The 12,201-nt window shown below is 26.7% G+C and overlaps 1 protein-coding gene across 2 annotated transcripts in view; it reads left to right on the top strand.

The window, feature by feature from the left end:
• Positions 1-12,201, top strand: part of LOC107446317 (ribosome assembly protein METTL17, mitochondrial) — a 30,995-nt gene that overhangs the window by 12,456 nt on the left and 6,338 nt on the right. The window contains exons 6-12 of one of the 2 annotated variants that reach the window (XM_016060929.3): positions 201-274; positions 3,209-3,303; positions 3,380-3,447; positions 4,227-4,334; positions 5,662-5,730; positions 9,568-9,633; positions 11,908-11,997. In XM_016060929.3, the coding sequence (XP_015916415.1) occupies positions 201-274; positions 3,209-3,303; positions 3,380-3,447; positions 4,227-4,334; positions 5,662-5,730; positions 9,568-9,633; positions 11,908-11,997 (570 nt within the window). The remainder of the gene's footprint in view (positions 1-200; positions 275-3,208; positions 3,304-3,379; positions 3,448-4,226; positions 4,335-5,661; positions 5,731-9,567; positions 9,634-11,907; positions 11,998-12,201) is intronic. The other variant, XM_043054007.2, reaches the window with a different exon arrangement.

Raw genomic sequence — 12,201 nt, forward strand, 5'->3', positions numbered from 1 at the left:
AATCTTATTATGAATGAATTAAAGCATAAAATATTTTAGGCAACTTAAAACTTTTTAGTTGATTCAATTATTTTCAATCACAATGACATATAAATTATTTTGGTTTTCTTCTGTCTTAACTTTTTTTATCTAGCTGTGTAATAATAATAATAAAGAGAACTGAAAATTTGACTTTTCCCCTCTCTTTTTTTTATGATTAGCTAAAGAATAGAGTCCCATCATTTTGCCCAAAAACTTTCTTTGATTTTGGTTCTGGTATTGGATCTGCAATTTGGTAAGCATTTACTTATTTTCTATCTAAAATATTCAGAAAAAAAAATCTTTAAATCCTCATTTAGAATAAAATAAAATGTACCCAGTAATGTAAGTATTAAAAATTATTTTGAACTTAAATGCTTAAAATTATTTAAAACATTGTTTGAAACAAATAGATTTTATTAAACAATATTAGATTTTAGTCCAAAATGGCTTATGACTTTGCAAATTTTAAAAAAATTTCATGATATTGCTATTGTTATTATAAAACAGTAATATTCTGAATTTCTATATCGAGAAAAGGTTTTAAAATAAAAGCTTTGTGTAGGAAATGTTATAATGTTTTATTTTATGATGTTTAAATCTAACTTCTCATACCAACAAATTTTGCTTTACAGAGAAATATAATCTATCCATATATGCATTTTTCCTAAAGTGGCTTAGAATTCCTGGGTATTTCTCTCTGTTGGCAGCACTTGGTGCATACATAAATAAATTTAATCTATTACTTTTGCTTTATAAAAATATGTAGATTTACCTCGCAAAAAAAAAAAAAAAAAATTGACGTTTTAAATGGAAACTTATATATATGCACTTCGAAAATAAGTTTTTAGGTTTCATAAAATAAATTTCTTGTAAACTTGTTTTTTGGCGTAAGATATTTTTTAAGTCAAATAGGTAGGATAAAAAATCTAATAACAAAACTAGATTGTATAGACATTAGTTATTTTCTAATAGTTTTAGATTTGCAAAAATAGATTAAAATAAATTTTTGTATTATTAAATAAATTTCAGTTCAAAGTATCAGATGCATATCTATAAACATTTATAGTTTTTTTTTGTTGTGGAATTCAAATTTAAAATTTATATATTTTCGTAATATCAAAAAAGTTTGTTTTGTAATGCAGATTGGTTCAGGTTGATGATGTCTTTGTTGAGGAAGCAAAATTTCTGTATTAGCAAAAATTAACTTAGTTAAAGCTTGATGAACAATCCAATGTCCATATTTAGTGCTTTTTGACAAATATGAGTTTTAAACAATAATATGTTTTTAAAATAGGCACAAAGAGTGTGACTGCAAGGCCTAAGCCCCACTTCCTAGCTGTGTGAAATTAAAAAAGCAAGTTTGTGAAAATATCAATAAGCTCTTCGTCAAGGAATTAATGATTTGACTATTAATTATTATAAATTATTGCCTTGTACTCTTTTTTGTAGGTTTACATAGTTAAATGTATGTGATAAAGAATTTAAGAAAAATAATATTGAATATTTTTTTTTAATAAACCAGGAGGCTCTGCCCCTGCTCATGTTGCTTACCAATCTCTATGATTGCTTCTAATTCCTCATTTTTTTCCCTCTTAAAAGTCTATATTTTTGTAAACATTATTAACTGTTTTATAAAGTTTAAATCTTAAATTCATCACAAATATTATCAAATGCGCTTTGATGTATTTTTATGCAGCAGAGAGTAAAATAAATAAATAAATCTAAACTAAGCATTCAGAGTTTTCAATTATGTCTATTTTATGTTTTGGGGACATATACCGAAACTTTAAATAAGTTTAGAAAAAAGTAGAGATTAATGCATTATTTCAAATAAACTGCTAATAATTTTAAACATCTCAATTTTGTTATTATTAAATATAATAGGTTTTTTTTATTTTTAAATCTAATCAAGCTTTAAAATTTCTTTAGTTTTACTGTTTCTGACATTGATAGCATTAACTGCCTTGATATTGGTTAATGATACCAGTTTTTTGTTTGAATTCTTTATTAATTATGAAGCTATAGTTTGAATTATTATTTAAACTTAAGAGTTTGATTTGTTAGTGCATCAATAAGTAGATACACTGATGATAAACAATACAAATTGATATGTAGAAATATTTGATTTTTGTATTGATATTAATACATTTTTAAAATGGTATTCAGGCTTTCGAAGATATGTAATTTTTTTTTCGCTCACCAATATCAATCTCAGTTGTTTTTAACTGTTGCATTTCTGAGTGTATTATTGTACTCTGAAAATTCTTTTTCTAAAAATTCTGTGTAAATCTTGACATAAGAGGATTATAATACTTGTTTAAGGGGATAATTTTCGATCTTGTATTATCTTGTTTCGATCTTGTATTATTTTAAAATTGCACTGATGTAAAAGGAATAAACAACTCAGAAATGTATTGTTGAGTAGTTAAACAGCTTGTACTTTGTAATGTTCCTTCCATCAATGGACGTTACTTGCCAAAGTTCCTATGTTTTGTTTACATTTAGGTATTTTGTTTCGACCTGTTTGTGTGAAGGTGAGATTTGTGACTAGCCAGGGTGTGGAGTTGTCAAATTCAGCGTCATACCACATCTTTACGTGTTATAGATTAGAATTTGTATACATTTTTAATCACAGATAATTATAATAGTTTATTTTTGTTAAATTGTTTTGGCATCGTCATTATGTAAACCAAATGGAATTTAAATATAAATGTCGCAGCCACTATTTGTTACTAATATGCTTACCAATAATGGTAAGTTCTGTCAGTATCATTGTTTGTACTTGCAATTACATTGCATTCACTATCATTTGAAGCTTATGAGTTGCTTTTTGATATTTACCATGTTACTTATGTTGTTTGTGGTACCCACCATTGAAGTAGAGTTTAAATCATCGTAAGTGCCTGAAATACTGATTTATGTAGAGTTAAGCCGACCTCCAGCAAACGGAACTGTGTATACTCTTCGTAGTCAGTGAGTCATCCTCATGATGTTCTATTTTTTACATTTTTGGATAAAATGTGTGACTAGTCAAAGAAACCCGTTTAAAGTAGTCGCATCACAACTTAACAAATGCATAACTAAATCATGACTTTTTAATTATTCATGAGTAACAATGTATTGTTAAAAGGACAAATTAGTAATGTTATGTTCAACTATTACTGAGATTTGGTATGGAATGTTTCAGGGCTGCTAACAGTTTATGGGGTGATACAATAAAAGAATATTTTTGTGTGGATTCTTCACCAGACATGAATGATTTGTCTCAGTCCATTTTAACAAGTAATGTTCTTTCTTTATTCCCTTAACAGTCATTGCATTATATTAATTATTCATTTTTTTCTCTCTATATTTTAAGTTGAAGAGACAGATCAAATGCATATAAAACCTGTAAATTATCGGCAATTTCTTCCGGCTTCGGAAAATGTAAGTAAATTAAATACCTTCTATGTAAAATATTCACATCATGTTAAATTTAGTCTTCTAATTTTCTTTAACTGTGCTACAGTAGTAAGTTTTAACAGTATTGTAATGCTGGTATCTTTTTCTATTGCAAAACAGTTTAATACAGTCTCATAATTTCTCTTCTTCAATCATTAACATATTGATGTTTATGGATAAAACAAATAAATTTTGTTAATTCAATAAATTTTATTGAATTAACAAAATTGTGCTCCGAATAATGTATAAAATTTCTTGTATATTTTATTTAAAAAATATTAGAACTCGAATTAATACTTGGGATCTTTTTCATTTGTAAATATTTTTTCTGGTAGAATAATTAATATGAATAGAGATAAAAGTAAACTTATACATAATTATTAATTTGTATTACTCTGCATATAATTTATTTAGAATTACATGTTATGAAAATATCAATGATTTAAATTTTGACAATCAAAGACATTAAATCAAAGACATTTGTTTTTTTTTTAAATGCCTGATTAATATTTTACTCAAGAAATTTTCCGGATTTTTGAGTTGGGCTCACAATCACCCCTGTTAATCCAGAGTCAGCAAAATGGATAGCATTGATAAATTTATAGATTGTTATTAATTTGTTAATAGTTGCTGTTAAAACTTTTCTGATTAAGCTTTTTTAATTCATTTCATCATAAATCAGATTTATTTTAATAACAGTCCTTCAATTTAAGATTGTTTAAATCAATTAATCTAACCTTGTTTGTTTTTTCTATAAACTTTAGATTAAATATGATCTGGTAGTCAGTGCTTTTTCTCTATTGGAGTTGCCATCCATGAAAGATAGACTGCAAGCGATTGATACACTGTGGCGAAAAACTAAAAACGTTTTGGTATTCAAATTTTAGATATATTTTAATTTTCTTGATTTTAATGCAATTTTGTTATTTGATTTTAGTTAATTAAAAAGAAAAAATACTGCTGTGATATCATTTCTGAAACTGAAGTGTTGCTTTTCTATTTTTGTGGCAATGCTGAAGAGTTTTAACCTATCAACTTAATGTTTTTTTAAAAACCTAATTGTCAAATTATGACTCAATAATAAAGATCTTAAGTAAGGAAAATAAAACATCTTAAGTAAAAAATACATTAAACAAAAAATATTAAATAAAAATTTAAAAAAAAACAAACACAAAATGTAACATATGAAGTATCAAATTCAAATATCTTTATACTTACCAACATCTTGCAAAAAGGATTTTAAATATTTTCGTAACAAGTTTGCCAGACTACAAGATAAAAGCGTTAATAGAGAATAGTAGGATGTATTTTTTGGCTCGTTCTTTCTAAAATATAGAATTGAATTTGATTTGTCAGTTACCTTGGATAGGCCAGATACTGAATTTGTGCGAGTTAATTATATTATGCTGAATAATTTAAGGCTTATAATTTATAAAAAGTGGAATTTTAATTTATAACATTTTTAATTTTGTGAAAAAATTATTAACATTTATTGAAAAAAATTCTATATTAAATATTACAAATTTTGGAAGAGTTTGTTTGTTTTCAGAGAAATAATTATTGCTAAAAATTCTTTTAATTCTATTATTTTGATTAAAAGTAGTATTTAAATAGATGTTTCCAGAAGCATTTTCTATGTTGCATGTATATGTATATTTAAAAATTCAAATTTGTATTTTTAGAGTAACTTACAAATTTAAAAATAAGGCTACAAAAATAATTTTATCGACTGCATGTACTCTTGGTACAAAAAATAAAACTCTCTAATATACTCTCGGGAAAAAATATGTTTCTCACAGTTCGATTTAAGGGAAAACTTAAATTAATTTATACATACTTCAACTAAAATTCAATTAAAAGACAAGATGGGAATGATAAAGTGGGAGAAAGCATTTAGCTTTAAAAATTAAATAAGGAAGAAGATTTAGATAAAAAAAATAACGTAAAAAGATTACTTGAAGCTTTTTATGTTATATATATATTATAAGATTACAAAAATAATTTTATAGACTACATGTACTCTCGGTAAAATTGTATTTTGATTACATTTTTCTCTTTAAAATATTTAAAGATAATAATATTAGTCTTTTAATAATCATAATTTTCGTGTAGATGGCTAAAAAATAAATCTTTTGAAAGATTCTATTTTCTTTCTTTACTGTGTATATGTTTCTTATATATTTTTTGTTTCGTTTTTAGGTCATTGTTGAGCATGGAACTTTAGCTGGTTTCAGTACGGTGTTAGATGCTAGGGATTATGTGCTTCATGTACGTCCGTTTAATTATTCAAATATGTAACTTACATTCTATCACCACATTCTTAAATGATTTCACTTCATTTTAATACTTGAATATTTCTATTATTATAATGAAACACACGTCAATAAGTTTTGTTACATGTATCTCATATTTTTGAGCAGGTTATGTTGCATAATTTAAGTTTGAGATTTTTGTATTTTGGAAAAAATCATAATTTAATAAAGAAAGAAAGAAGCCATGATAATTTAAAATTACTTTATAATGCTATTTTAAAAATACTTTTGGGAAGGTCAATTTCTTAAAGTAAGTGCATAAAGTAACCTTAAATCTTCCTAACGATCTTCCTTGCTTTATTTTTGTATCAGTTGTAGTCCATTGAGTAAGTAATGTTTGCATTTAATAAATTATAGCCACCTCTGTTACTTTTTTTTATATGTAAGAATAGATATCATAATTTCACAGTACACTATTAACTTTTTCCTTTGTATTAGATCATTCAATCAATTTACATAAAAAAATACATAGCCGATTTCTATTGTACCATTAAACTTTTTATTCTTCCTTCTATAAAAGTTTAAAGTAATTTTGTACAGTTGAACTTCGATTACTTAATATAAAAATTTATTAAGGTATGATTCTTTAATTATAATAGCATGATGGTTAAATTGTGATATTCAATGTATATAGTAATGTGATATTCAATGTATATAACATGGTATTCATATAGTATCTCAGCTTCATCAATTTTCTTTGGTTTAAATTTTTTAATTTAATAAATATTTGGCTTACTTATAGCTTGCATGCTGATACTTGTTTTATTTTCTAAGTGCTCAAAAATCAATATGAATATTATTTTTAATATTTTTTCTTTCCAAAATTAGATATTGTTTAATATTATTATTAGAAAAAATAATTTTAAATAATGAATTGTCTGTACATTCTAAATAATGAGTATATTCATCTATACAGATTGTAGAATTAAGTTTATTTCTTATGTAAAATAGATTTTTTGCCCATTAAATGCAAACAAAAATATGGTAGAAAGCGTTTGTCTTTATTGGCTTATCATGCATATAATTTTTGTTCAAATGAACTCTAATACCTCAAACTTAAATGAAGGGGCTAATAATCAGGTTATCAATTGTGTAACAAAAAAAGCTTATAACTTTTTTTTTTTACTTAATTCATAGACAACAGATACTTTTTCGTTATTTTATCCGTTCTTTCCCAAGAAAAATATTATTTAAAAAAAGATTTCCTCTATAGCAGGGTTTCTTAACCTGTGGTTCGTGGACCCCTTAGGGGTCCATGGGTCATATTTTGGGGGTCCACCGACTGCTCCTAATTTTTAAAACGTTTGGATCAATAATATTTAAATAACATTGATTTTTTTTTTCTTTCTAAAAGGTGAAAATACATACATATTTGAAACTAGGTGATCGAGATACCCCAAATTCAGTACGGACTGCACACAGCCCTCTAATGTCCCTGTCATATTTTTAACATCCTCCACTAACCAATTTTCAGTTTGCACCAGTAGGGGCAACCCCTGATGACGTCCGCTGTACTATTTTTATTATCCCCTATCAAGCTACGTACATTTGACACCTTGTTCAGGTTACTAGATCTAGAATTTTTTACTAAGAAGAAAGCCCAGTTTTTGAAATCTGGAACATTAGACAAACTTGGATTTGGTATTCCACAAAAACCTCTGGTTGAGGCATCTCTCAAAGTTGCATATCATATTGCTAAAAGCAAGAAACCGCATACTATTGGAGAGACGTTAATTAAGCCATGTGCGCTGGAGATGGTTGAATTAGTTTGTAGATTGGAACAGAGAAAAAAAACTTGAGGCAATTCCATTTTCAAATGATGTGACACATTCAAGAATAGTTGAAATTTCTTGCAATATCTTGAAAAAGATCATCGATGAATTGAAAGTATCGCCATTTCCCTTTAGTATGCAACTGGATGAAACTACAGATATCTCGAATTATAGTCAACTTCTTGTTTTTGTTCGTTACGTGTCTCTTGATACTATCAAAGAAGAATTTTTATTTTGTGAGTCTCTTTTGCAAACTACAAAGGCAGTTGATGTTTTAGCAATGTTAAATGTTTTCTTTACCAAACAAGACTTCGGCTGGAAAGAAAAACTTCATTCACTTCGTACAGATGGAGCACCTGTGATGCTTGGCAATAAATCTGGTTTTGCCCTGTTGGTAAAAAAAAAGTCTCCTAATGTTCTTGTTACTCATTGTTTTTTTACATAAACATGCACTGGCTACAAAAACTCTTCCAACCAGCTTAAAAGAAGCATTATCAAAAGTTATTAAAACTGTAAATTTTATTAGACGTAGAGCTCTTAATCATCGTCTCTTTAAAACGCTGTGTCAAGAAATGGACGCAGAACATGAGGTACTTCTGTACCACACGGAATTGCGCTGGCTGTCACGAGGGCAGGTTTTGAAACAATTTTTCATGTTGAAGATCGAATTATCACTTGTTCTAGAAGAAAAAGATAACTCATTCTTCGAATATTTAAACAAAAAAGATTTTACCTATAAATTGGCTTACCTGGCAGATAATTTTAACCACATGAACAATATAAGTCTTTTAATTCAAGGACCCGATATCACCATTATGGATGCAACTGAGAAATTACAAGCATTCTAATTGAAGATGCCACTTTGAAAAAAATAGAATTCAAAATGAGATATATGCAAACTTTTAAATGTTGGACGAAGTGCTTTCTGAAAATGGATCTTGGCAAGATAATTTGTTACTGAATAACTTAAAAAATGAAATCTGTGAACACCTGGAAGTACTTCAAGTTTCATTGAAAAAATATTTTAATTTAGATGAGATAAAGATAAAAGATGAGTTGTGGATTCGTCCTCCTTTTCTTTGTGATATAGACTGTATCGATGATTATGAACCTTACCAAAGATGAGCTTATTGATCTTAGAACAAAGTCCTTGCTAAAAATGGATTTCGATTCAAAAACACTCGGAGAGTTCTGGTCTTCTGTGAAAGTAGCCTACCCATTGCTTGTAAAGCGAGCTATTTCAGCTATAATTCCGTTAGCTACAGTGTATCTTTACGAAGCCGGACTTTCCAGAGTTGTGACAATAAAAACAAAACATCGTTATCGATTGAATGTTGAACATGTTATGCGCGTTGCTTTGTCGAAAACCATCCCTCTATTCAATTTATTAATTAAGGAAAAGCAGCAACAGCCTTCAGACTAAAAATTTTAATTTTAAATATTTTGTATACTATTGAAATAATAAAATTAAATGCTAAAATAAATTAAATACTAAAAATTTATGTTTTTTGTAATTTTTTTTCTCAGAGAGGTGGTCCGTGACTTCTAAAAAAATTTTAAAAGGGGTCCATTGTATCAAAAAGGTTAAGAAGCACTGCACTATAGTTACATTACTTAAGATCAAAAATGATATTGTAATCAATGGAATGTTTTAAGAGGACAATAGCTTTAAAATTGTTCTCTGGTATATTTGGCCTACATCTATAGCATATTCAACTTATTCATCAGTAATTTGCTTCTTCTTTACTTCAATTATAGGAAATGGCTTTTTTATATTTTGAAATATTCTCACTTCAATCTGGTATTATTAGAAAGAAATTCAAGTTATCAAAAAGAAATAAAATTTTAAAAAAAGGAACAAACAAGTTTTTCTAACATTGAGTGCATAAGAAATTTGAAGGAAAATTTTTGTATGAGATAACGAATGATTTGTTAAATAAAGGTTTGACATACGCAAGTTTGAGTGTACTTTAAAAATTGTCTACATAAATTATCTTAATTTAACTATTTTTTTTCCTTAGATAGAAAATGAAGCATCCCTAGAATTTGCTCTTAGTCATACAAATGGAGCACATGTACTTTGTCCTGTATGTAACTATATTAAAATTCTTCCTTATAATTTACTTGGGTTACTTATAATGTTAATTGTAGAATGAGTGTGTTGCCAATATAAATATTAAAATTCAGTAAAATATTAAAATAATCATACTTCCATGTCCAATATGATTTACAGGAACTGTGGAAGCAGGGGGGGCTTTAGCCCCATCACATTTTATAAATGAAGAGACATAGCCCCCTTCTAAGATAACTATTTTTCACTTAATATTTGTGTAATTAAATTTTCAATTAAAAAATAGATTATTTTTTCATGGTATCTGAATTCTAAAAAAAAAGTGAACTTTAACATTTCTAAGGTGCCAAATCAACCCCCTCAGTGGAAATACTGACCACTGGGAAAATTCTGGGTTTCAAATGTCAGCAAACAGAATTAAAAAAAAACAGTGAAACAGAATTTAAAAAATACTGTTAAATGAGAGATAAATAACTTACAGGTCAGCAATTTCTTTTATTAAGTTTATTTAAATTTTAAAACTATATAAATCATGAAGTTCAAATTTTTGATAGCAATTTTGTTAATTTCAGATAATTCAGACCCAGTTAATACTTATGTCTATACATGCAGGGAGGGAGAGAGCCTTGCCCCACTCTTGATATGTTTACATGGTCACTGATGGTTTCTTCAATGTTCTTCATTTAAAGTACACAATAATGTCTGCTGTGATTAGGGTCGTCAATAAAATCTACTTTTGTAATCTCATGGAGCAGTAGTTTTCTCATACAATTCTATAAATTGAATAATTTTGAAATCACTTTTTAAATTTCAATTTTAAGCATTACTTATCAAGCCACTTCTTAGGTAGTAAATTTTTTTACTGTATAGTAAGTGTATAAAATTTCAAAGCTATTTTTAATGCATATATTTTAATTCCTTCTGAAAAAATGAAAGATTTGTCTTCAAAATTTTTACTAAGTCTGGGATCCCATCATGAAATAATGGGATCTTAAAAAGTTTGAGATGTTATTAACCTGCGTCATAGAAGTAAATGATCAGAACTTGCTTTAAGTTAGTCTAAGATCAAATATAAAAAACTTAAACTATTAATCTAGTATACTTATATCATTTTACTATACTGATTTATTAAAGCCTTAATTTAACTCAATATTAAAAATTGTCTATTGATGAGATGATGTTATTAATGCTTTATAAAATCTTCTGAAAGAATTATTCTTAAACTACTTGCGAAAATTGGGAGCAATAGTTTAAAATCAGAATTGTTTATGTAACTAACTTGTTTCAACAAAATACTTAGAAAAAATCCGGACTATATATAGGAACATTTTGTCAGAAGATCTATTTTTCAAGACTAACAAATAGATTATTTGCAACTTTTGTCCTCTGTAAATCATGATACTTTTATTTTACTTAGAACAATTATTTGGTGCAGTTGTCTCCCAGGAAAAAAAATTAATGAAAAACTGAAGCTGCTATATTTTTTTTTCTTGAAAAAAAAAAGAGTTTTTTATTAATTAGTTATTTATTAAATACTTTCGATTCTCTAAAGCAATATATAAAATATGTGACAAAAATGTAAAGCTGAGAATTTGTTTATTTTTAAGTACTTTGTTTATTTGTAATTTGTTTGCTCTAAATGGTCAATTTTTTTTCTGGAATGAAAAGATGGTTGTATGATAATAAGTTTCCTTTAAACAATATTTAAATAGGCTCAATTAAAATATAATAAATAATACATTCTTAATAATTACCTTTTTTTTCTTCATTGGGTTGAAAAGATTTTTTTTTATAATTATGGTCTGCAAGTTTAGTCTTTTTTTAATTTTCCTTATGGCTCATTATTAACTTCAGTCTCTTCTGTATTACAAAACATATTTTTAGACATTACAACTGCTTTTCAAGCATTTTTTTTTCTAAATCATAAACATGAAAACCCTGCACTGCAAAAACAAAATATTGATCTAAACTTCCTGGATTATTGGAAGCTTCATGGCTCTTTAAAACAAAATATAGCATTGTTTTAAAAACGCTGACTATAAATGATCATGAACATTAGGAATGTGGCACCTTTTGACTTCTGAAAGCAGATTTTTAAGTGATTTAAATTAGTTAGTGTGATGCAAATAATATTTGCATCTTATGTTTCTGTTTTTAAGTATTAGACAAGCTTTAGCACATTAACAATAAAAATTATCCTATATTTTATTATTAAAAGACCCCATCCTGAAATCTCTCTCATTAAAAATATATTTTATGCATCAAATAAGTATTTTCATTTTTATTCTAGTGTCCACATGATGTTTCTTGTCCATTAGTGAAAAAGTATAGAGATTCATGTGGTTTATTTGTAACTTATCAAACTATATTTCCTCGACAGGTATTTATATAATTTTTTTATCCTTTCAATCATTTATTTATATTTTAAAGTTCCACACTATAATCCTGTTATTGATTTTAGTGTACAGTTAATTTATCTGTTAATGGATTATCCAAATTGCATATTGTCTGTTGATCTTTTTTTTATTTTCAATAATTAATTACAGTAGTCAAATTATTGAATAAGTTATTGAATTTGTAATAA

Source organism: Parasteatoda tepidariorum, chromosome 7, assembly GCF_043381705.1.
Source record: "Parasteatoda tepidariorum isolate YZ-2023 chromosome 7, CAS_Ptep_4.0, whole genome shotgun sequence".
NCBI classification, from domain to species: domain Eukaryota; kingdom Metazoa; phylum Arthropoda; class Arachnida; order Araneae; family Theridiidae; genus Parasteatoda; species Parasteatoda tepidariorum.